The following is a 26,389-nucleotide window of genomic DNA, read 5'->3' as shown; positions in this document are numbered from 1 at the left end:
GCTCCATAAATTCTAGTTATGCCCCTGAGCCTGTCCTCTGCCCATTCCCAGAATAAAGGGGTTAAGGTCCCCGCTCCTTTTTTCAAATGAGGGGGACTGTGTTAGGCTCAGTTCACACAGGGATTTTTGACGCTGATATTGATGCGAAAACGGCGTGCCCTATCTTGGAGCGGTTTCTGACTCTGAATCTCCATATAAATCAATGGGAGGCAAAAAAAAAAATTGCGCTGCTCGTTTGAAGCAGTTTTTTTTTGGCACCGTTTTTGCATTTGATTCATTTTTAAAAAAAACTCCCAAAAAACGCATAAAAAAAGGCTGCCGTTACAAAATCTTCCTTCAGGAATTTTGAGGCGGATTTTGACCTGCCTGCACTTTCTTTCCGCCGTTACGATACGATAAACACTTTCTGTGTCTCCCATTGATTTCAATGGAAGTTCAAAGACGGAACCACGGCGAGAAAGAGAATGCCGTTTTTTTTACCGTGAGCGGCTAAAAGCCTCCGCGGAAAAAAACGAAAAACCTCCGCTTTCCATTAAAATCAATGGGATGCCTTTTCAGAAATTTTTTGGCGCTGATTCTAACGAAGTTTCCATGTCATGTGCGTTGTTCGCGCATCACGCACCCATTGAAGTCAATGGGTGCGTGAAAATCACGCGCAGCACACGGAAGCGCTGTGGTAGAACTCTGTGTGGGGAGGGGGCACCGGCAGTCACGTGGTACACGGCAGGGGGATGTTTGGTAGTAGCAGATACTTGAATATTTCTGGTTATTTTCTGTGGTTTGCTGCCTAACTGCTGCGAAACTACAACTCCCAGCATGCCCCGACAGCCTTTGAATATTAAGGCATGCTGGGAGTTGTAGTTTCGCAGCAGTTAGGCCGCAAACCACAGAAAATAACCAGAAATATTCAAGTATCTGCTACGGTACTACCAAACATCCCCCTGCCGTGTACCACGTGACTGCCGGTGCCCCCTCCCCACACAGTGTTCTACCGCAGCGCTAAAACGAGCATCACGGCTGTTTTGAACACTAGCGCTGATTGGTGTATAGTGTGGCACATGATCCTTTCGTTGAGCCAATCAGTGCTCGGCTACTTTTGTGCTCGTTTTTCAAACCTCCGTGGTGAACGGTTGTGGGTCCGGAGATCAGGTCACGTGTTTCGGGCGGATTAAAGGGCCGCGGGCGGCTCCGGTCACCTGTACCGGGCAATGGAGAGTCGTATCATCACCCCGGGGCCGTACCGGGCCACCAAGCTGGTAATGGCATGTCTGCTGAGCGCTGTGTTTTGGGCTGTGTCCGTTTTTATTTTTCAAGAATGTTTATATCATACACGTCACATACACACAGCGGATTATATATATCATACATGTCACACACACACAGCGGATTATATATATCATACATGTCACATACACACAGCGGATTATATATATCATACATGTCACATACACACAGCGGATTATATATATCATACATGTCACATACACACAGCGGATTATATATATATCATGTCACATACAGCGGATTATATATCATACATGTCACATACACACAGCGGATTATATATATCATACATGTCACATACACACAGCGGATTATATATATCATACATGTCACATACACACAGCGGATTATATATATCATACATGTCACACACACACAGCGGATTATATATATATCATACATGTCACATACACACAGCGGATTATATATATATCATGTCACATACAGCGGATTATATATCATACATGTCACATACACACAGCGGATTATATATATATCATACATGTCACATACACACAGCGGATTATATATATCATACATGTCACACACACACAGCGGATTATATATATCATACATGTCACATACACACAGCGGATTATATATATCATACATGTCACATACACACAGCGGATTATATATATATCATACATGTCACATACACACAGCGGATTATATATATCATACATGTCACACACACACAGCGGATTATATATATCATACATGTCACACACACACAGCGGATTATATATATATCATACATGTCACATACACACAGCGGATTATATATATCATACATGTCACATACACACAGCGGATTATATATATCATACATGTCACACACATACAGCGGATTATATATATATCATGTCACATACAGCGGATTATATATCATACATGTCACATACAGCGGATTATATATATATCATACATGTCACATACAGCGGATTATATATCTATCATACATGTCACACACACAGCGGATTATATATCATACATGTCACATACAGCGGATTATATATATATCATACATGTCACATACAGCGGATTATATATATATCATACATGTCACATACAGCGGATTATATATATATCATACATGTCACATACAGCGGATTATATATATATCATACATGTCACATACAGCGGATTATATATATATATATATATCATACATGTCACATACAGCGGATTATATATATATATCATACATGTCACATACAGCGGATTATATATATATATATATATATATATCATACATGTCACATACAGCGGATTATATATATATATATCATACATGTCACATACAGCGGATTATATATATATATCATACATGTCACATACAGCGGATTATATATATATATATCATACATGTCACATACAGCGGATTATATATATATATCATACATGTCACATACAGCGGATTATATATATATATCATACATGTCACATACACACGGGATTATATACATATGTCATACATGTCACATACACACAGCGGACTATATATATATATATATATCATACATGTCACATACGCACGGGATTATATATATATCTATCATACATGTCACATACACACGGGATTATATATACATGTCACATACACACGGGATTATATATATCATACATGTCACATACAACGGATTATATATCTATCATACATGTCACATACACACGGGATTATATATATCATACATGTCACATACAGCGGATTATATATATATGTCATACATGTCACATACACGGGATTATATATATATCATACATGTCACATACACACAGGATTATATATATATATATATCATACATGTCACATACACACGGGATTATATATATCATACATGTCACATACACACAGCGGATTATATATATATCATACATGTCACATACAGCGGATTATATATCTATCATACATGTCATACACACAGGATTATATATATATATATATATATATATCATACATGTCACATACGCACGGGATTATATATATATCTATCATACATGTCACATACACACGGGATTATATATATATCATACATGTCACATACAGCGGATTATATATATATATCATACATGTCACACACACAGCGGATTATATATCATACATGTCACATACAGCGGATTATATATCATACATGTCACATACAGCGGATTATATATATATCATACATGTCACATACAGCGGATTATATATATATCATACATGTCACATACAGCGGATTATATATATATCATACATGTCACATACAGCGGATTATATATATATCATACATGTCACATACAGCGGATTATATATATATATATCATACATGTCACATACAGCGGATTATATATATATCATACATGTCACATACAGCGGATTATATATATATATATATATCATACATGTCACATACAGCGGATTATATATATATCATACATGTCACATACAGCGGATTATATATATATATATATCATACATGTCACATACAGCGGATTATGTATGATATATATATATAATCCGCTGTATGTGACATGTATGATATATATATATAATCCGCTGTATGTGACATGTATGATATATATATATATATGTCACATACAGCGGATTATATATATATATCATACATGTCACATACAGCGGATTATATATATATATATCATACATGTCACATACACACGGGATTATATATATATGTCATACATGTCACACACACAGCGGACTATATATATATATATCATACATGTCACATACGCACGGGATTATATATATATATCTATCATACATGTCACATACACACGGGATTATATATATCATACATGTCACATACAGCGGATTATATATATATATGTCATACATGTCACATACACGGGATTATATATATATCATACATGTCACATACACACGGGATTATATATATATATATATATATATATATCATACATGTCACATACACACGGGATTATATATATCATACATGTCACATACACACAGCGGATTATATATATATCATACATGTCACATACAGCGGATTATATATCTATCATACATGTCATACACACAGGATTATATATATATCATACATGTCACATACGCACGGGATTATATATATATCTATCATACATGTCACATACACACGGGATTATATATATATCATACATGTCACATACAGCGGATTATATATATATATATATATATATATATCATACATGTCACATACACACAGGATTATATATATATATATATATCATACATGTCACGTACACACGGGATTATATATATATATATCATACATTTCACATACAGCGGATTATATATATATATCATACATGTCACGTACACACGGGATTATATATATATATATGTCATACATGTCACATACGCACGGGATTATATATATATCTATCATACATGTCACATACACACGGGATTATATATATGTCATACATGTCACATACACACGGGATTATATATATATATCATACATGTCACATACACACAGGATTATATATATCTATCATACATGTCACATACACACAGGATTATGTCTATCATACATGTTACACACACACAGGATTATATATATATCATACATGTCACATACGCACGGGATTATATATGTATATATATATCATACATGTCACATACGCACGGGATTATATATATATATCATACATGTCACATACACACGGGATTATATATATATATATCATACATGTCACATACACACGGGATTATATATATATATCATACATGTCACATACACACAGCGGACTATATATATATCTATCATACATGTCACATACGCACGGGATTATATATATATATATATATATATATCTATCATACATGTCACATACGCACGGGATTATATATATATATCTATCATACATGTCACATACGCACGGGATTATATATATATATATATATCTATCATACATGTCACATACGCACGGGATTATATATCTATCATACATGTCACATACACACGGGATTATATATATATCATACATGTCACATACACACGGGATTATATATATATCATACATGTCACATACACACGGGATTATATATATATCATACATGTCACACACACACAGCGGATTATATATATATCTCATACATGTCACATACACACAGTGTAATTGCAGACCGCTACGGATGTGGATCCATATTTTCGGATACTAAAAACCTTACGTGTGCATGGGGCCTTCGCTGCCGGGTGCAGGGTCCTCATACGTGTGACGTCACAGCAACTAGTTAGTTTTCTGGGGTCCTCTGGGGTTTTGTACTTTTTACCATATAACCAACCGCCCGTAAAGAACAATTTGATCTGGCCAACCGTGCGTGTATTCAATGGGGAGAGGGGAATAAACCATCACCAGCGCCTCATCTCCTGCTGATAACATGCCTGATCCAATGTCTGCCGTCGAGGGGGTGGAGTGGATCTGATGCCCCCATACGCCTCATATAGTTTGTGCGTGTGGCTGATGTCATCGGAGACGTACGGGCACCATTACAGTTTGTTCACTCAGTAATAATTTGAGGCTGAAAAAATAATTAGCTGGATCTGGTTTCAAATTCTGCGCGTTTTGATTTTTGGACACTGATTTCAAAATATCCAAAATATACCCTAGTAGTTGGCAGGCAAGAAACTTGAACTACTTAATATCTAGTTATTTTAGCACTGGAGCGAGCGCTAAACTGCTTAATTTCTGATCGGCTTTTCTCGGAGAGGCGTACGGGCTGAATAGAAAGTCTATGACCCTGTACGCTGCTATGCTGCTTTGTTTTAGTGATCGGTAGGGGTCTTCGTGCTCTGACTCCCACCAATCAAAACTTTGGACATGTTGCTATAACATGTCAAAAAGGTTTTTTAAAACTTTAGTTACCCTGTATCCATTACCGTTATCCAGCCGCCAGCGTTTTTTGCCTAATTACTAGATAGATGAAAAAATGCTGATCAGTGGGGGTCCGACCGCTGAGCTCACCTGTTTCGGTCAGCCTCATAGACTTAGAACGGAGTAGCTTGGCGCATGCCCGACTTCCGCTCCATTCAAACTCCCCCAAGCTGTCATCTTGCGGCTGGAGGGACAATAATCCCCCGTTCCAGTGATCGATGGGGATCCCAGCGTTCAGACCCCCACCGATCAGCATTCCACTGAATAGGTAAAAAATGCTAGGAGGCAGGAATACCCCTTTTTAAAGTGTAGCTAAACATTTGACAAACTTCTGACATGTCATAGTGACGTGTCAGAAGTTTGGATTGGTGGGGGTCCGAGCACTGAGACCCCCACCAATCGCTAGAACGAAGCGGCTGAAGTGCTCGTGTGAGCGCTCAGCTGCTTCGTGTCTGTTCGGCTTTTTCCAGAAATAAATGTATCGGTGGACGGACTCAATAGAAAGTCTATGAGCTCGTACTCTGATACATCGACTTTCCGGAAAAAGCCGAACAGACACAAAGCGGCTGAGCACTCACACGAGCACTTCAGCCGCTTCGTTCTAGCGATTGGTGGGGGTCTCAGTGCTCGGACCCCCACCAATCCAAACTTCTGACATGTCAGAAGTTTGTCAAACATTTAGCTACACTTTAAAGAGGCTGTCACCACATTATAAGTGCCCTGTCTCCTACATAATCTGATCGGCGCTGTAATGTAGATAACAGTGGTTTTTATTTTGAAAAAACTATCGTTTTTGAGCAAGTTACGAGCAATTTTAGATTTATGCTAATGAGTTTCCTAATGCCCAAGTGGGCGTGTTTATACTTTTGACCAACTGGGTGTTGTACAGAGGAGTGTATGAGGCCGACCAATCGGTGACTAATCGGTGTCCTTCTCATTGTTACAGTGTGATTGTGCAGTGAAAGAAGCTGGGCTGGAACAACAAGTTCATGACGCTGATTGGTCACTGATTGGTCACTGATTGGTCGGCCTCATACACTCCTCTGTACAACACCCAGTTGGTCAAAAGTAAAAACACCCCCAGTTGTCCATTGAGAAACTCATTAGCATAAATCTAAAATTGCTCATAACTTGCTCAAAAATGATCGTTTTTCAAAATAAAAACCACAGCTGTTATCTACATTACAGCGCCGATCAGACTATGTAGGAGACAGGGCACTTATAATCTGGTGACAGAGACTCTTTTTAAAGAGGACCTGTCACCTGCCCAAAATACTGCAGTTGACATCTCTGTTATATTGCAGGCCCCTCACAGATTCTGAAGCTTTTTATAAAAAAAAATTCTAGCCCCCACCATTCCTGAGATATCGGGGCCATTCGTTCTGGTGTCCGATATGCAAATGAGGCCTTTGTCAAGTGGGCGGTTACCCCTTATCAAGTGACTTACCCACTTGACAGTCAAAGGCATCATTTGCATATCTGGCACCGATCTCACTGCAACGGTGGGGGCTAGAAGAAAGCGTAAAACGTCAATCTGTGAGGCGCCTGCAATCTAACGTAGATGTCAAGTGCTGTTTTTTGGGTGACCGGTTCTCTTTAACATCTCCATGAAATGTTGAGTAACTTTGTGAATCCTTTGCATTCCTTATCTTGTACTCCGTTTTTTTTGTTGCTTTTCTTCAGTAATGAAGTTGGAAAGTTAATAAAGAATTTTATTTATTAAAAAAAAAAAAAAGCAGCGGCGCAGGACCCAAAAAAGTCCTAGCGACTGGAAATTCGGTTTTGGCTACCTGGTTTTACCCCCTGACATTCGAGCATTTATCTGCCAGCTGCTTTCACCCATTATCAAATGCACGGAGGTAGTCGCTCCATCTCTCCTGGCGGCTGCTGGTCACAGACTGTCCTGTCAGGCAGAGGAAGCACACCGCGGTGGTCATAAAATAGGCAGCCGATGTGTGACTTCCTGCCAGGAGAGGGCGCGTCGTTAGAGGGGGCAGCCTGGCGGAACACTTGCTGTTACTTCCTGATGAGAAACCGGTGTTGAAGCTGTGGTGGTCACTAGTGAAAGGGTGGACCTGCTGTGACTACTGGGGAGGTGGGGGGTTGCTATGACTTCTGGGGGCATGTTCTGACTGCTGTGGAGTGGAGGTGTAAATGCGGGATCCCATTTTTACTAGAGGGATGGAGGCACTGGATTAACTGGAGAGCTCTGTTCTGACTAAACCAAGTTGCTGTGCAGACCCGTCCCTGTGATATGTTGATGCTCACTCCTAACTTATAGAGCTCCTAGACCTGGCTAAGATTTGCTCATGCCTGGTCTACAGGTAGCTTAAAGGGGTATTCCTATCTCGGAGTGGAGTGGAGTGGAGTGGAGTGGAGTGGAGTGGAGTGGAGTGGAGTGGAGTGGAGTGGAGTGGAGTGGAGTGGAGTGGAGTGGAGTGGAGTGGAGACATGCACGTGGCTCTCCATTTTGTTTGTTGTGAGTCACGAAAAGGTACGGGTTTCCACCTATCGCTCAGGATACATGATCAGTATATGATCGGTGGGGGTCCTGGACCCTGCACCGATCAGCTGTTCCAGCACCGTCCGTTATGCAGTGGTCAGTACCGGCAGCAGATGGCTCCGTACAGCGGCTGCGCTGCAGAACTGCAACTTTGCTCCTGTTTACTTAAGTAGGAGCAGAGCTGCAGTAACCCAGCACGGACTTTGTACTGCGACCCGAGCCTTCTGCTTCCAGCACCGATCCCCGCATAACGTCTGGCTGTCTCCAGGCACCGTAACAGCTGATCGGTGTGGGGTCTGGGTGTCGGACCCCCACCAATCATCTACTACTGACCTATCCCTTGGCAGATCTTGGCTTGTCACGTCTGCTGTAGATCTAATCATCTTTCTTTCTTCCAGTGGAACGAAGTCACCAAGTATTTTCGAGCTGGAATGCCCTTGAGGAAACACCGGCACAGCTTTAAGACGTATGGGAATTGCTTCACCGCCTCGGAAGCCACAGACTGGCTGCTTCACCTTCTCAGACATAACAGTAATTTTGGATCTGACGTAACGAGGCAGCAGACGATCCAACTCCTTAGGAAGTTTTTGAAGAATCACGTCATCGAGGACCTGAAGGGCAGATGGGGCACAGAGGACCTGGACGATAACCACCAACTATTCAGGTATCATGTGCTCTCCTACCTATAGTTCTGCAGCAGCTAGAATTCCTGAGATGTGGTCATGCTGGGAGTTGTAGTTCGGCACCAGCTAGAAATCCACGGATTGGAGGCTACTGTCTTACAAGAAGAGGGGGGGGGGTGTAATCGTTCTGTCGTAACTAATGAAAACTTCTTTGCGGCAGGTTTCCTTCAACGTCCCCAATAAAGCCCATTCCCAGCCGTCAGCCTATGTGGAAGAGAAGCAGCCTGGAGAATGTCTTCAAAGAGAGAGATCATCTCTTCAAAATGCCACATTTCTCTAAGAGGATCCCTAAAAGACACGGATCCCTGAGCGGCATGGTAAGAAATCTTTATTAGAACAGAGGTACGACCCGGGACCATAGCTTAGCTGCATGATCTTCTAAGCAGCAAAACAAAACCTGACTTATTTGTGAGCTGTCCCACCCCCATGCTTTAAACTGCAGCACTGCTTGTTCACATGAGCTCTTGTATAGAAACAGAGCACCAGCACGTCGGTCCATAGACTGCTACATTTCCTTTACAACAAGAATAGAAACCCCCAATGAAAAGTGATTTCCTGTTAAAAGCGACCGTTCAGTGTGACTCTCCTCTTGATGTCGGAGTTAAATCGTTATATTCCGCTCTGACTTTTATTTTTTATTTTTTCCCCCTTCGTGTTAGCGATCCCGGCAGTAGGTGACGTATGTTGCTGTGACTTCCAGACTACCACTTCTGTCCAGTAGATGCACGGGGGGAGCAGTAGTCATAGACTGAGCTGGTGCTTGTTATAGATGTTAGCACGGTCTATGGGAGTACGGTGGGGGGGCACCGCTGATGATGTCACTGGTGTCTACCCGGCCACTCCATTCATTCATTTCCCCCCCCCCCCCCAATGTGTGGCGGTTACATGTATCCGCTTTGATTCGTAGGGTATGTTCACATTCTAAAGTACAAACGCCTGTAAAATACGGAGCTGTTTTCTAGGGAAAACAGCCTCCGATTTTCAACCGGTTTTTAACCCTTTAACGACCCAGCCATTTTCCATTTTACTTTTTCACTCCCCACCTTCCAAGAGCCATAACGTCTTTATTTTGCAGTCGATGGAGTGGTAAGAAGGCTTATTTTTTGCGGGAGGAGCTGTAGCTTCGATTTGCACCATTTAAAGAGACTGTAACCACATTATAAGTGCCGATATAAGGAGATTGGCGCTGTAATGTAGGTGACAATAATGCTTTTTATTTAGAAAAACGATCTGTTTTCACCACGTTAGGAGCGATTTTAGCTTTATGCTAATGCCTTTCTTAATGCCCAAGTGGGCGTGTTTTACTTTCGACCAAGTGGGCGTTGTACAGAGTGTATGACGCTGACCAATCAGTGACCAATCAGCGTCATGCACTCCTCTCCATTCATTTAGTCAGCGCATAGGGATCCTGCTAGATCGCTATGTGCTGTCTTATACTAACACATTAACGTTACTGAAGTGACAGCAGTGCTTTTTATTTAGAAAAACTCATTTTTGAGCAAGTTATGAGCAATTTTAGCTTTATGCTAATGAGTTTCTTAATGCCCAAGTGGGCGTGTTTTACTTAAGACCAAGTGGGGGTTGTACAGAGGAGTGTATGACGCTGACCAATCAGTGACCAATCAGCGTATACACTTCTCTCCATTCGTTTCCTCAGTGCATAGTGAGACTGTTATTCACTATGTGCTGTCTTATACTAACACATTAACGTTACTGAAGTGTTTAGACAGTGACTAGACATTCCTTCCAGCCAGGACGCGATGTCTATTCACAATCCCGACACTTCGCTAACGTTTCTATAGGTGCTGTTTGCGGCCGGCTGAGATATAGGTGCTGTTTAAGTTGGTGTCAGATTTTAATTATTAGAAAGTCTTTCCGAATCCTGAATCAAAAATAGATGAGCCGATTCTTGGCAATATTGTGGCCCCAATGTATTTGGCCCATTACATGGGTACAAAGGATGTTGGGTAATGATGCTGTGGGTCGGCGCTCTTGCTTTATCCAGCATGGAGTCTCTCATTGAATTGGGTTGTGGCTTTAACGCTGAGGTGGAACTAGAAAGTGCTGGGCCCCATAGCAAATTGTTAACCCGTGCCCCCTATAGCTGCGCCACTGCTTTAAAGACCTGTGTGTGCCTATGCAGTTGTGAAGGATTGGAGGATTCGATGACAACTGGTTTTTTTTTTTTTTTTTGAATGGTATCAAAACTTTTGACATGTCAGAAGTTTTGATCGGTGGGTGTCTGAGCACTGGGACCCCCGCCGATCGCTAAAACAAAGCAGCATGAGCGCTGTGCCTCTTCTTTTATCGGTGGTCAGAAACGAAGCGGAACAGCGCTCGCCTGAGCTCTCCTGCTGCATCATTTTAGTGATCGGTGAGGGTCTCAGTGCCCAGACCCCCCACCCACCGATCAAAACTTCTGACATGTCAACTTTTTTTAAAAGGTTTAGTTACCCTCTAAATAACACTTTGCTTTTTGTTTTAGGTCACGTCGATGCATGATTTTATATTTTTAACCTTTTTTATTGTATTTGTTTTTTGTAGGGTGAGCAAGAAAATGAAGCCGCTGAAGCAATGGAGGTAGATCAGGAAAGTGACAACCCTGGTACAAAGCAGCTCCACACAAAGGATATAGAAGATATCTGGGGAAACATCGCCCTCATCCAGTAAGAATGGCTTCTGTTCTCTAGGTTATTGACTCGTCTATACATGTGTTCATATAGTCCATTGAAGCTTCTAATTGTTACGTGTAGTTCATAATCCATCTTCCTTCTTGATGAGCTTGTACTTGGCTAATTGGTGCAAGCAGAGCTGCAGTGTAAAGCATGAGGCGGGAACAGAGTAGCACCCTGAACCTCTAAAACTGGTGGTGAAATTTCATACTATCTTGGACTTGTAATAGACCATGCAGTCCAACTGGAGTCCCTGAACAGAACTGTCAATTTACAGTCTGTCATAAAACAACTCCTATCTGCTGACTAGCTGTTTAGACTGTGGGATCACAGCTCTGTCCTGCAGTTACCGATCACTCCCAATTATAAAGGGATCAGGATGTTTATTCAAGGGCGTTGTCTCATCAGGACGGGCCCCTGTCTGTGGGCCCCTGTCTGTGGGCCCCTGTCTGTGGGCCCCTGTCTGTGGGCCCCTGTCTGTGGGCCCCTGTCTGTGGGCCCCTGTCTGTGGGCCCCTGTCTGTGGGCCCCTGTCTGTGGGCCCCTGTCTATACATTACATGGGCGGCTATTGAGATGTTATCATTTATTTATACTTGTGTAACTTCTCCTTAGTCTTCAGAAAATCCTCGCTCTGCCGTCATTGGAGGAAGTGCTGAATCCAGCCCAGATGAACCCCGGACATATCATGTACAACATGACGCACACCAGCAAACATGGAGTCGTCTTCCTGCAAGACAAGACCGGTGAGGCATCTTATGTTTTCTAAGGTTGATGAATCCACTTCTTTCAATGGTCTTACTCGTGTGTCTTGTGTTCTTCTAGATGAACTTCCTCACTGGGTCTTGTCCGCAATGAAGTGCCTGGCAAATTGTGAGTATTAGAGTAGCATTCATTTTACATTGCGGTAGTTGTTTAATCACCCCCCTCCTGTTGGCGCAGAATACAGAGCGACACGGGGCACAATAGTTATTGTAATCCACACACCCGCATCTATGCTCATGTGACCGAGTATTCAAGAGGACCTCAAGGCAATCATATTGATTACAAAACAACAAAATCTCTTACAGCTCCTATGCAGAACTGTCTCCATGGTTACAGACTACAAACCTAACCTGTGTAGTCTGATCCTGCAGTCATGTGTTACTCTCTTCTACCTGCCCCTAATTCTGCTCTCAGTAGGTTCTCAAGGGCCAGGGGCAACTAGAAAAAGAGTGAAACTTGAGTACACAGGGTATGTTTGTGCCTGTTACCATAGAAACACATGTCTGCATAGGAGCTGTAAACACAAGCCGGTAGGATCTGATTAAGTCAACTATTTTTAAATTTAGATTTTTTTATTTTTGTTAATTTTTTTTTTTATAAACGTTTTAGACTCATTGCAGCAATAGTAAATGGATTCAAAGATGAAAAACCTTTTTAAGTTTGGGGAAACAGAGCGTCTCATACAACTCGTGGGTGATAAGAGTCCTAACCTTAAAGGGAATGTGTCGCTAGAATATTTTTTTTAAGTTAAACTATTATTATTTAAGTGATTACACGTTGTTTTAAATTTTTCACAAGTCAGGAAATATTATAAATTAGATTCAAATTTTATAACATTTCCATGTGCTGAGCACTAGAGGGAGCAGTTCCCAAAATTGCTTTATGCTGCAAATTTGGAGTAGACACACTCGCTCTAGTGTCCTCACACAATCCCCCCCCCCCCCCTCCCTTATTCTGGCTAGTGCAGTGAGGAGGGGGTTGAATCTTCAAACCTCCTACAATGTGTGTCTCCATTTTCTGAGCGACTTCACAGTGTAGGAGGATTAGATACAGTGGTAATCAGACCGTATAACACGAACATAATACACAAATCACATACACAAACCTAACTTACCTGCTCCTATTCCTTCGGTTCCTTGAACATATGGCCGGAAGCCGCGGCCAGAAGTCGTCATCTTACTGTCCGGCAGCGGCTTCCGGTCCACATGAACATTGCGCCCGAGCTTCGTTTTGGTCTGTGTGGGAGTGGCGCATGCGCTGTTCCCACACCGACGGCGTACGCTGCAGAGAATAGAACGGCTCCCGTTCGCATTCTCTATGGGGTTGTATGTGCCGTATTCCATCTCTGTATGTGTCGTTAATCGACACAGAGATGAAAAAATGGCAGCCCCCATAGAGAAGTAAAAATAAGAACAAAGTAAAAAGTAGAACACTAGAACACAAATAAATAAAATGTATGTTAATATCATATTAAAAGCAAGATGATAAAAAAAAATAAAAATTCATGACCCCTTCCCTTTAAAGAGAAGTGCAGTAAATTTTTGCTGTCCATTGCCTGGACAATGACTTATGAGAATAAATCCTGCCATACCCAATATCATTCTTGTGTGTTCCTTTGTTTTTTTATATAAAGGGCCGAGAAATAATGACCTGAGCCAAACCACCTATCCCGGCTTTGAGCGCGACGTCTTCAGAACGGTCGCCGACTACTTCTTGAATCTCTCGGAGCCTCTTCTCACATATGAGTATTATGAGCTTTTTGTTAATATCTTGGGTAAGTCTTCAGTGTAACTATTCGTGTCGCTCAATGTCCAGCGGTCTGCGACTGGCCCCTTATGCTTCCATCGCAAACTACAGCTCGCAGGGTTCAATTCTACTGCATCGTGTCTTGCATGGTGTGGAATGCTGTATTGGTGGTAAGTGGACCTCTGGCTCGAAACGTCCTGCTAGCTCAGGCATATTAAAGGGGATCTCTATGCTAAGGAACCCCTGTTAGGCTGCTGGGATCCCGGCGATCTGCTGCTATTGCCAAGGGAAGGAACCACTAAGTTATAGGGCAGCATTAAAGAAAACAAAAAGCTGCGCTACACCTGTCCATGGGTCGTCTGGTATTGCATCCCTGCCCCAATGGAGATAAACTGCATATCAGACACAGCCCATGGACAGGTGCGGTGCTGTTTTTGGAAGAAGGCAAACCTGTTTCTCACATCCAGGACAACCCACTAAAAGTCCAGCAAAGGTGCCAGCAGTCCTGCACAGTAAGAGGCACTTGTTGAAGGCGCCTTTTACCATGACAAATAGAGAGGGCGCCCAATGGAGGTATATAGGACGTATAGAAAGGGATTGTCCCCTATTTAACCAACGCTCATGTTTTCTATTGACGGCCCCGCAGAGAGCAGCTGTTGCGAATTTGTTCTCTCTGCATCCGCTCCTGCCTATCCACTAAATAAACCACTAATTGAACAATTTTATCTTATTGGATGATCTGTATGCAAACCAAATTTCCTTAGACTAGAGCTCTGACTAAATCGCAGTGCGATATTGCGCCTCATGTATTCCGGCAGGGTCAGAGGACATCGCGTGGAATATGTCATTGATTTTGAAACCACATCACCGTGTAGCCGGTGGATCCACGTGGACATGTAGGTGAGGTCAGCAGTGTCGTGATTTGGAGGAGAAGTCACAAAATGATAGTGGAATGATCAGGCCCCCCCCCCTGCAACAGAGTATTTCAGGAGAGGAGTGTGCTGATGGTGTGGAGATGCCGAGGACAGGGCTGTATGTGACCGGTGTCATGATGCGTGGGGAATGCATATTTTTGTAGCCTGCCCCTTTACTCGTTTCCAGTATAATTGTTGCACCAGGCCGGCGTGAAGCTTATTGCTGCTGCTTGTTTTTTTTTTTTTGGTTTTTTTTCCTCCGCATGTTTTGCCACTGTCGCACTAACCGCCAGCCGCTAACCATACACCCATTTATTTACTACTTTCTGCACATTTTAACTTCTATTTCGTCCCTGGTTAGTTGTATGTGGCTACATTACGGTACCCCACAGGCGCCACAGGAAGCACAAAGTAAAGAAGGAAGCGTCCGCCTCGCGGTCCTCCGAGACCCCGCAATTAAGCAACACAAACTTTAAGTCTACGGAATGCCTGCTCCTCAGCTTGGTAAGGAAGGTGCCCAACGAAGAAGAGGTAGAAGACGACGACCAAAGCTTTGGCGAGCTCGGCAGGGAACACAAGGACTTGGCATTGCACAACACTAAGAGGGAGAAGCTTTACAACTCCCTTGTAAAACAGCCAAAGGATTGTAAGATTGTAGGTGGCAGCTGTCAGAACCTCTCCACATGCAGGAAGGATGCCAATGTTCCCTTTAAAGTCCGCCTGCGCAGTTGCTCAATGGAGGGAATCGCAGATGTGTCCTATTCTGAGAGCGGTTCCCCAGAAGCTTGTTCTCCGGTTTCTCTGACTCTCTCCCCAAATCTACCTCCATCTGACCACCCCATGATGTCTGCAACGAACAATGCAGCTGTGCCCGCTTCTGAAGGCCATGGCCAAATGCTGCAGCGCCACATTCCAGCAGCAGAGGGCGCTCATAGACCTGACTGCAAAATACTGTCTAGATCACAAAGCGTGGGGGATTGCCTCGAGTCTTGCTCTAGTATAAACACTCCAGTGGCCGAGATTACCATCAAACCTGGGCAGACCGGTCAAGGTAAATTGCAGAAACGCTTGAGCTCTATAGAGGGAAGCGAAGCGGCTGACCCGGGTATTGCCGTCACCAAACGGTTGTGCCAGAGCACTATGGAGCTCTCCAGTTCACTCGCCTCAATCTCCTCTGCACTGCACGCTTCTCAGCCCTGCACTGGCACACAAAGTAAGGTTAACGCTATTTATTGCATGTATGTGTGTCGTGGTAATCCACTATAATCCCACGTGTGACTACTAGTCCTAGTAATGCATGTTCTGCTTCTCACACAAATCCTATGTGAACTTCTGCCTAGAATCTGATATTTCCTCTAAACTGCATGCGTTTCTAGTTTTGCTTTGATCAACCATTTAACTTTTTTGCTTTTTCGCTCCAGTGTAAAAAAATTAAAGCGGCTTCACAAATAGAGACGATCCGTTTTGTGTATACAGTTCTAATGCAGGCCTATGTTTATCCATGGTTACAGACTACAAACAAACCCTGTGTAGTCTGATCCTACAGGCATGTGTTACACTCCTTCTACCCTTTCCTACAGACCCTGTAATCGAGGCATGTCAGAAAATGACAGAGGACGTTGAGCTGGGGCCCCATGAGCACTAGGACAAAGGGAAAACTAGAAAGAAGAAACTCCTCATTCCTCTGAGTACTGTGCTGCTGCAGCTTCTACCTCCTAAGATCTACTGATCTGAGCCAATATGGGTGACCTAGGATTGAATGCCACTACAATGCAGGTGACCGCATCATATCCACCTTGCAAACCATTTTTTTTATTTTTTTCAATGCATCTAAAATAAAATATAAAGCCACTTTGCAATTCGTTTGCCTGCAGACCTATGTTTCCATGGTAACAGACAACAAAGAAACCTTGTGTAGTCTGATCCTGCCGTCATCTAGAAATCGAACTTCGTGCTAATTTACCAAATGTATGTTTAATAATTGTTCGATAGTGTGATTGCGGGATCAGACTACACTGGGTTTGTTTGTAGTCTGTTTCCATGGAGACACTGATCTGGATAGGAGTTGTATCAAAAGTATTTGCAACGTTTTTTTTCCATTTTAGTTGCATTGGAACGTTTTAAAAGACATTGGTTGCAAAGGTGGATGTATGAACTAGGGGCTGAAGAAGGGGCACAGCACTCAGAGGATCCCTGGGCATCTCCATGTCCTATTGATCATGGAGTGCCAGATAATGGAAATCCAACCGATGACATTTTCTAACCTGTCTGACAAAAGATGCAGCGAACACCTGTATAACATATTTTTTTTAATTTTTTCTTATGGACTCCATATTAATCCATAGGACGACCCTTCCATGTCCCTCTGTATAAAATCAGAGGGACATAAGGGTACAGTATGGTCCCACAGCAGTCTATGGGCATCCATATTATGGGTCTATACAACATGGATCTATAATATGGCCTGTGGTGCATTAGACTTGGAAAGCACTGTCTGACATGTTACCCAACAGTTTGGTTCTAACAGCAGAATTCTAAATACAGCTCTGGATGTGACTAGAGTAAAAGACTTACTGTAACATTACGATAGCCGTTCAGTGACCGCAAAGATATCACTTTGTATAAAGCGTATCCATTAGTTTAGCAACTAATAGAGCGCAAAACTCAAACAGCGGTTTACTTCAATCATAAATAAAGCTGGATCACCTATCGAGAGAGATTTCCAGAGGACATATAGAAGGCGCTCTGCTCATGAACTCCGGTAATATTCTACATCTGGGTTATGCGTGTGCACAGCTTGATATGAGATCCATGGTGGAAGTTCTTAGTAATGCTACACGAGGAGATTTATGGGTGTGATGCTCTGTTGGGATCCACTTGATGTGGCTACGGGGGTCTAACGCTTCATCTCTAACAACTGCTGTCAAATTGTAGCCTATGTTGGTAATCAAAAAGCTGATCCTTTCTTAATTTTGGGGGTTCTTAGTTTATTTGATGCAAAGGAATCCTTATTGATTTTGCTGAATATAGTGGTTATACTCCATTCACATCTAAAGCTGCAGTCACAGACCTGCTAAACTCTGAGGCTGGGTTCACACGACCATGTTACGTCCGTAATGGACGGAACGTATTTCTGCCGCAAGTCCCGGCCCGAACACACTGCAGGGAGCCGGGCTCCTACCATCATAGTTCTGTACGACACTAGGAGTCCCTGCCTCGCTGCAGGACAACTGTCCCGTACTGTTTTCAGTACGGGACAGTAGTTCCACGGAGAGGCAGGGGGGACTCCTAGCGTCGTACATAACTATGATGCTAGGAGCCCGGCTCCCTGCACTGTGTTCGGGCCGGGACTTGCGGCCAAAATACGTTCCGTCCATTACGGACGTAACGTGCTCGTGTGAATCCAGCCTAACCGTTACGCTGTTCGATCTTAAGCGCTGGAGTCACGTTGCTGTCAATCAGATGCAGGTAAACGGAAGTCTGTTGCCGAATGGCAGTTCATGGCATGCAGCTCAGTGTGTGACTAGAGTATAAAACCTATAGCTCAGCCAGTGAACAATTAAGTAAAGCTGATTATTTGCAAAATTAATCAACATTCAATTGCATTTGACTTAAAGGGTAACTAAACGTTCAACAAGCTTCTGACGAGTCAGAAGTTTTGACTGGTGGGGGTCCGAGCACCGAGACCCCCCCAGCAATCATTAAAACGAAGCAGTAGAAGCGCTTGTATGAGCTCTCAGCCGCTTCGGTACGCCGCTACGTTGATTTCTGGAAAAAGACGAAACGAAGCGGCTGAACACTCACACAAGCGCTTCTACCGCTTCGTTTTAATGATTGGTGGGGTCTCCGTGCTCGGACCCCCACCAATCAAAACTTCTGACATGTCAGAAGTTTGTACGTTTAGTTACCCTTTTAATATCGGCATTCCAAGTGTCCCGGTCTCATCCATGCTCTGACTTTTTTGTGCTCTCAGGTTTGCTGCAGCCTCATTTGGAGCGGGTGGCAATAGATGCTCTGCAGCTCTGCTGTCTGCTGCTCCCTCCCCCGAACCGCAGGAAGCTCCAGCTGCTGATGCGCATGATCTCCCGCATGAGCCAGAACGTGGATATGCCGCGCCTGCACGATGCCATGGGCACCAGGTCTCTGGTAAGAAAGCATTGTGCGTATAGACAGCGATATCCTCTCTGAGCGCCGTGCCCTGCTACTTTTTGGAATAGTTTGCGGTCTCACTTTTTTTATTTTTTTTCTGCTAGATGATCCAAACCTTCTCCCGCTGCGTGTTGTGCTGTGCGGAAGAGGTGGATCTAGACGAGTTGTTGGCTACAAGACTGGTCTCCTTCCTCATGGATCATCACCAAGAAATCCTCCAAGTGCCTTGTTACCTGCAGACTGCTGTACAGGATCATATCCAGTATCTCCAGAGAGCCCAAGTATGTTATCATTTACTGCCATATGTCTAAAACTAAAGGTGGTGGGGAAGGGCTCCTGCTGCAGCTGGTTGCCTTACAGCAAGAAACCGGTCTGATCTTAGGTTTGCGAGAAGGGGATATGCATGCAAGTATTTAATGGGTTGTCCAGGATTAGAAAAAACATGGCTGCTCTCTTCTAGAAACTGCGCCACCCCTGTCCACAGGTTGCCAATATTGCAGCTCAGCCCCTTTCACTTAAATGGAGCGGAGCTGCAATACCAGACATAGCCTGTGGACTTGTGTGGCGCTGTTTTTGTAAGAAAGTAGCCATGTTTTTCTAATTCTGGAAAACTTTTTTAAAAATCTAAGGGAGATATGCAAACCACGGTCACTCGGCTGATTTTAGCATCTACCATAGATAATCATTTTAGTGGCTTGCATGCGTGGCCACCTCACCTCCAGGAAGACCCACTGATCATACATACGTGGCATTATTAATATGGCAGAAATGTCGTTATATGGAAATATAATGATGTTAGAGGTTGCTGCAATTTCCACCTCTCTTTATCCTTTAAGCGGTGCCCCCCCCCCCATTTGTGACTGACCTTTCATCCCTACTAAAACTGTTAGGGCTTATTCAGACAAACGGGATATATGTCCGTGCAACGCGCGTGATTTTCACGCGTCTCGCACGGACCTATATTGGTCTATGGGGCAGTGAAGACAGTTGCGTGATTTTTACGCAGCGTGAGTCAGCTGCGAGAAAGTCACGACATGTCCGTTCTTTGTGCGTATTTCGCGCATCACGCACCCATTGAAGTTAATGGGTGCGTGAAAATCACGCGCATCCCACGGAAGCGCTTCCGTGTGACGCGCGTGATTCACGCAACAGCTGTCAAACTATGAATGAAAACAGAAAAGCACCATGTGCTTTTCTGTTTACAAACATCCAAACGGAGTGTCATAATGATGGCGGCTGCGCGAAAATCACGCAGCCACGCATCATACGGGGCTGACACACAGCTGTTAAGTACCTTTTGCGTGCGCAAAACGCTGCGTTTTTTTCCGTGCGCAAAACACACGCTGGTGTGGATCCGGCCTTAGGGTATATTCACGCGCCTCGAATTACGCCCGAAAAAACTGCTCCAAACCAAACCTCTGCCCATTGAATTCAATGGGTCTTACGGTGTTCTGTGCAGACAGGCTTTTTTTTTACGCGCCGCTGTCAAAAGGCGGCGCGTAAAAAGACGCCCACCTCAAAAAAGTGCAGGACACTTCTTGGGACGTAATTGGAGCCTTTTTTCGTTGACTCCAATGAAAACCAGCAACAATTACGTCCGTAAAAGACGCCGCGAAAAACGCGTACACTTGTCAAAACGTCTGAAATTCAGCAGCTGTTTTCTCCTGAAAACAGCTCTGTAATTTCGGACGTAATTGGCGTTGCCGTGTGAACATACCCTAAGGGAGGACCTGTCAGTCATAAGCTGATGCATGGCGGTAGGAAGGAGGAAAGCTGCTTGTCATTAATACACCAGGCTCCTGCACAGAAGAAATGTCCGTGACCAGTTCTAGAGGGATTGTCCCATTAGGAGGACTCTTGCCCATATATCCTGTTGGGGTATGTGGATGTCATAGAGGGGGACCCTACTGGAGACCCTCCCGGATTAACCAGACCAGAGAGCCACCAGAGTAATTTCCACCTTGAATGGGTGCCATGTAATACCACAGGTATCCTGCAGTGGGCACTGTGGGAATAATGTGTGGCTGCCGGCAGCTTTGGAGGTTTCATCTGGATCCTGCTTTAGAGAAGAGGTTGTCAGTTCATCCCTGACCCTATTAAATAGGGTGCCATTACTGGCCTGACAGAGTCCCCCTTTAAAGGGAATGTGTTGCCAGCAAAACATGTTTTGTTTTTTTTTTAGTTAAACAATTAGTGTATAGGTGATTAAACATTGTTCTCATTTTTTTTTTTTTTTTTCACGAGTCAGAAAATATTATAAATTGGATTCAATTGGATTCTAATTTATAATATTTTCCATGTGCTGGTCACTAGATGGAGCCATTCCCAAAATTGCAGCATTGCATGTGGTAAAGCAACCACATTGCTTTATGCTGCAAAATTGGGTAAAAATCCCTCGCTCTAGTGAGCTCTGAGAATCCCCCCCTCCTTTATCCTGGCTAGTGCCGGGATAAACGAGGGGATTGAACGGTCTAACCTCCTACACTGTGTGTAGCCATTTTTTGAGCTAACACACAGTGTAGTAGGTTAACATACAGTAGTAATCACACACTAAAACACGCACATACATAGAAATCACTTACCTGCTCCAGTCGCCGCCGCTCCCTCCGGTCCGTCCGCTCCGTCTGCTACCTCCGCTCCAAGTGCACAAGTCCGGAAGCCGCGACCGGAAGTAGTAATATTACTGTCCGGCCGCGACTTCCGGTCCACAGGAAAATGGCGCCGGACGGCGCGCATTTCAAATTGAACTGTGTGGGAGCGGCGCATGCGCCGTTCCCACACAGACGGCGTACAGCATAGTGGATGGAACGGGCCCCGTTCGCAGTCCCTATGGGACTGGAGCTGCCGTATTCCATGTCTGTATGTGTCGTTAATCGACACATACAGAAATGGAAAAAAAAATGGCAGCCCCCATAGGGAAGAAAAAGTGTAAAAATAAAAAAAAGTAACACACAAATAAATACAAACGTTTTTAATAAAACACTAACATCTTTAACATATTAAAAAAAAAATTGTGGTGACACTGTTCCTTTAAGTCCTATCCATTATTTACATGATCGCGTTAACCACCGCTAAATGTTTGTTTTTACAGGTGAAGGACGCGTCAGACCCGACTCTGGGCTTCTACTTCTGTAAGCAGATCAGCACACGGGAGTTTGAAGAGCAGAAGGCGGCCACGTTACAAGCGGCCATCATGGAGCTGCTCGAGAACATTGTGAAGGATAAAAATCTATCAATGAAGGACAAGAAGAAAAAACTCAGACAGGTCAGACTTGAGCGTATCCATCTGGATCTGCAGGTTTATCTGTTTAAAGAGATTTCCCCCTAAAATTAAGTCACTACTTAACATAAATCCTTAAAGGGGTCCATGCTATGCCCTATTAGGGCATATGGCTGTCACAGAAGGGAAGGGGGGTTCCCCGGCTTGGGACCCTCTCCATGAGCCAGAGCAGAGAGTCAGACTTTAGATGTAATACCACATTTCCCCTGCAGGGAAATCTGCTTGCTTTTATTTTTTTTTCGCCGGAATCGGCTGAGGGAACGATACAGCGTCTATGTATACAGGATACATAGAAGATGTACTGTAAGAATTTTTTTTAATAAGTCCATTTAATACATTAGTATTGCAGTATATCGTGCAAGCGATCCAACGATCACTGGTTCAAGTCCACTAGGGGGACAAAAAAAAAAAAAAAGACATTTTATGTATAAAAAAAATATTAAGTTAAAAAAGAAAAACATACAACGGTAAAATTTTCATAAATGTCCGAACTATTACAATATAACACTATTTAACCCGCACAGTGAACGCTGTAAAAAAATAAACACCCCAATTGTGGTTATTTTGGTCGCTTTAGCTCCCCTAAAAAGTGATCAAAAAGTCGCATATACCCCCAAAATGGTACAAATAAAAACGACAGCTCACCCGGCCCTCATACCGCTCAATCGACAAAAACATAGTTATGGCTCTCAGAATACGATTTTTTTTTTTTGATTTTTTTTTTTTTTTATATTATATAATTAACAAATTGTTTTTTGTTTTTTAATGAAAGTAGTAAATTATAAAAAAAAGTTTGGTATCGTAGTAACCCGTAGAATAAAGTCAACATATCGTTTTTACCAAACTATGAATGCCGTAAAAACGAAAAATCCAAATTTACCCATTTCACGCCACAAATTATTATATTTTTTTTGTTTTCAGTTTCCTAGTACAGCATAGGGTACATTAAACGGTTCAATGAAAAAACTATAAACCGTCCCGCAAAAACAAACCCTCATACGACTATATAGACTGGAAAATAAGTTATGGCTTTTAGGAGGCGGGGAGGAAAAAACAAAACTTGAGTCAATAAAGGGGGTTCTCCAGTCACTAAAAATGAATGGCCTATCCCCAGGATAGGCCACCAATAACAGATGGGTCGGGGTCCGACCCCCTGGGGCCCCTGCCGATCAGCTGTTCTGAAGGCATCCCTCCTACAAGGGGAGAAAAGGCTGCAATAGCTGTGAATCGCCGCTACATCCGTGTCCTCTATTCAGTGAGTCAGTAAAAATGAAGGGGACACCGCGCTCGTACAGCTGATCGGGTGATATGAGATTGGCTGTCCACCGTATGTCCCAGATTTTTGGCACCCCCTCTGAAGCCGTTCTTAGGGCCGCTTTGTTTTTCTCCGCCGTTGCAATTTATTTATTTTTTTTGTAACTGGTTGAAATCCAATTTATTTAAAAATTTTCAGTTTCAGAAAGAATATCCTGAAATCTACCGCAGCCGATTCCCGACGACCGAGAGTGAAGCCAGACTCTTTGGGGATAAACCTACAATCAAGCAGCCGATGTTGGTTCTGAAAAGACCAAAGTTTCGCAGCTTAAGATACTGACTAGAGAAGTCGCCGCTGTAGGAGTCTCCCCGTGCTCTCGGAGCTTCTCATGTCTCATAATCTCCTTCGTTTACATAAATGAGACCTGTTTTTCCTTGATTGTCAGGAAACCTGCGATTTACATATTTAACGTTGAAATTTACATTTTTAAAAATGCAGCGTCCATGTTTACAGTGAATCAGGGTGAGCAGTTATCTGGCTTATTATGAAATGGCAGTCTAATATTACCAGCAGGGGTCAAATTAAATATAATCAGTCCCAAAACCTTTGTCCATTAATAAGGGGTTAGTAACGCAAAGTATCTGACAAGTTTTACATTTTAAGATCACAGTGGTGGCGCTGTTTCATTGCAGTCTATGGAAAAATGACATCAGCTGTGGTGAAAGCTGGTACTGCAATTGAAATAACATTTATGATTGTATTAGAGAATCGCTTAAATAGCAATTCCATAATATAATATTTTAAATGGAATCTTTGGCTTCACAAGCAGCTTCCCAGCTTGACCATTAGTAGATACAGAACGGCGTGTCCCCGCTACGGACGTCTATGTGAATTGAAGTGTATTTAAAAGCATTGCCAAAGATCATCTGCTGCTGGAGAAGCCATATTGAATACATCCCATAATTACAGTAAAAAATGGATGATATTGTAACCTCTTTGTTTCATTTATACAGTGATTGTGTCCGCCTGTCCTCTGACGCTCTGTATTCAGCATGGCGGGCGCCTTGTATGTTTAGGTTGTTGCATTTTATTTTTCCCCTTATTTACTAACATTGCCTATTTGCACAAAAAATGGCGCACGTCGCTCTCGCATACGCACACTCCTCAGTTATCCTGAAAATAATCAGTCTAGGAAACTGGTCTGCAAACTGCGTGCTGAGCGTTGTAGTGTCCAAAAAGCTGGAGAGCATCAGGTGACACTGCTGATGTCAGTTTAAAGGGGAACTCCACCTGTTATTTCCTGACATGTCAGAAGAGAAGTGTCTGCGGGATCATCCTGGGATGAGACATTGGAAGAAAAATTAATTGTGATGGCTTTCTATACACGTGATTGTAAGATCAAGGGCACTTCCAAAGACATTGGGGAGGGGGGGGTGCTGGTGCAAAGTATATTTACTAGTATAGTATACTTTTTTTTTACTTTGCACCAGTTGTGATCTTCTCCATTGTGTCAGTCCAAGCGATGGAAATTGCTGACCTGCATGTAAAGAATGAAGGTGGAATTCCCCTTTAAGGAACTTTATTTTTTATTTTATTTTTTTACATTTTTATATATACAATATGGCCGCCAACATGTGCGAGGGGGTAGGTGCTGTTTTAAAATATATATAATTTTTTTTTCTTTTTTCGTTCGTATATATTATATCTGAATCACCCGTGTGCCTCATCTTAGAAAACGGACATTTGAAGTGTTTCTTGATCACTTGCTGCATGTTGCACTCTGTTGTATATATTCGCTCTTGTATTTGTCTCTTCAGTGTTTTTGTCGTTTTTATTTTGCTGAAGCCTTTTTATATATTCTGCATGAAGAAATGAGCTTTATACCTTTTTTTTTTTTTTTTTTTTTTTTTTTTTTTTTAATCTAAAATTCAAATACTTTATATTAATGGTTAAACAATAAACAATTTTTTTTCTATACTTTTATTGCATTGTTTAATTATAAAATTCCAGATGTGCAGTATCGTTAAAGGTTTTTTTAAACTGGTCACAGATCTGATATTTGGCCTTCCTCGTCCTTGGCCGCTGATTGCGGAGGCTCCGGGGGACTCATTGGAGGGTAGAGTTGACTAAAGTGGAGAATATTTTACACCAATCACTTGTATAATACCCCAGGAGGTTCACAGCTAAATAATCTGAATTGTTAGATATAATCTCATTATAAAATGTTCTAGGACAAAGGTTCTTGGTTCTCGGCAGCCG

General features: G+C 42.7%; 1 protein-coding gene across 4 annotated transcripts; it reads left to right on the top strand.

Annotated features, from left to right (window-relative positions):
• The first annotated feature begins 1,005 nt into the window (after positions 1-1,005).
• DEPDC1 (DEP domain containing 1) lies at positions 1,006-26,024 on the top strand. 4 transcript variants are annotated; one of them, XM_075832817.1, is made up of 12 exons: positions 1,006-1,262; positions 9,067-9,332; positions 9,512-9,668; positions 11,896-12,017; positions 12,637-12,767; positions 12,847-12,894; positions 14,420-14,560; positions 15,808-16,659; positions 19,420-19,592; positions 19,700-19,876; positions 22,687-22,860; positions 24,329-26,024. In XM_075832817.1, exons 1-12 carry the CDS (start codon positions 1,209-1,211, stop codon positions 24,467-24,469), a joined length of 2,436 nt encoding a protein of 811 aa, XP_075688932.1. In that variant the 5' UTR covers positions 1,006-1,208; the 3' UTR covers positions 24,470-26,024. The 4 variants fall into 4 exon arrangements, with proteins under 4 accessions (XP_075688932.1, XP_075688933.1, XP_075688935.1 ...); XM_075832818.1 differs by having other exon boundaries at positions 1,009-1,256; XM_075832820.1 differs by lacking the exon at positions 15,808-16,659 and having other exon boundaries at positions 1,017-1,262.
• Positions 26,025-26,389: the final 365 nt, after the last annotated feature.

The sequence above is a fragment of the Rhinoderma darwinii genome, chromosome 7, assembly GCF_050947455.1.
Source record: "Rhinoderma darwinii isolate aRhiDar2 chromosome 7, aRhiDar2.hap1, whole genome shotgun sequence".
NCBI classification, from domain to species: Eukaryota; Metazoa; Chordata; class Amphibia; order Anura; family Rhinodermatidae; genus Rhinoderma; species Rhinoderma darwinii.
This window is presented reverse-complemented; position numbering and strand designations above follow the sequence as displayed.

Bases quoted from the DNA above. Each gene is read 5' to 3' on its own strand.
- DEPDC1 (XM_075832817.1), top strand. From the start codon at position 1,209: ATGGAGAGTCGTATCATCACCCCGGGGCCGTACCGGGCCACCAAGCTG. The intron at 12,895-14,419 runs GTGAGTATTAGA...TTTTATATAAAG, and splicing joins AATGAAGTGCCTGGCAAATT to GGCCGAGAAATAATGACCTG. The intron at 19,877-22,686 runs GTATGTTATCAT...TTGTTTTTACAG, and splicing joins AGTATCTCCAGAGAGCCCAA to GTGAAGGACGCGTCAGACCC.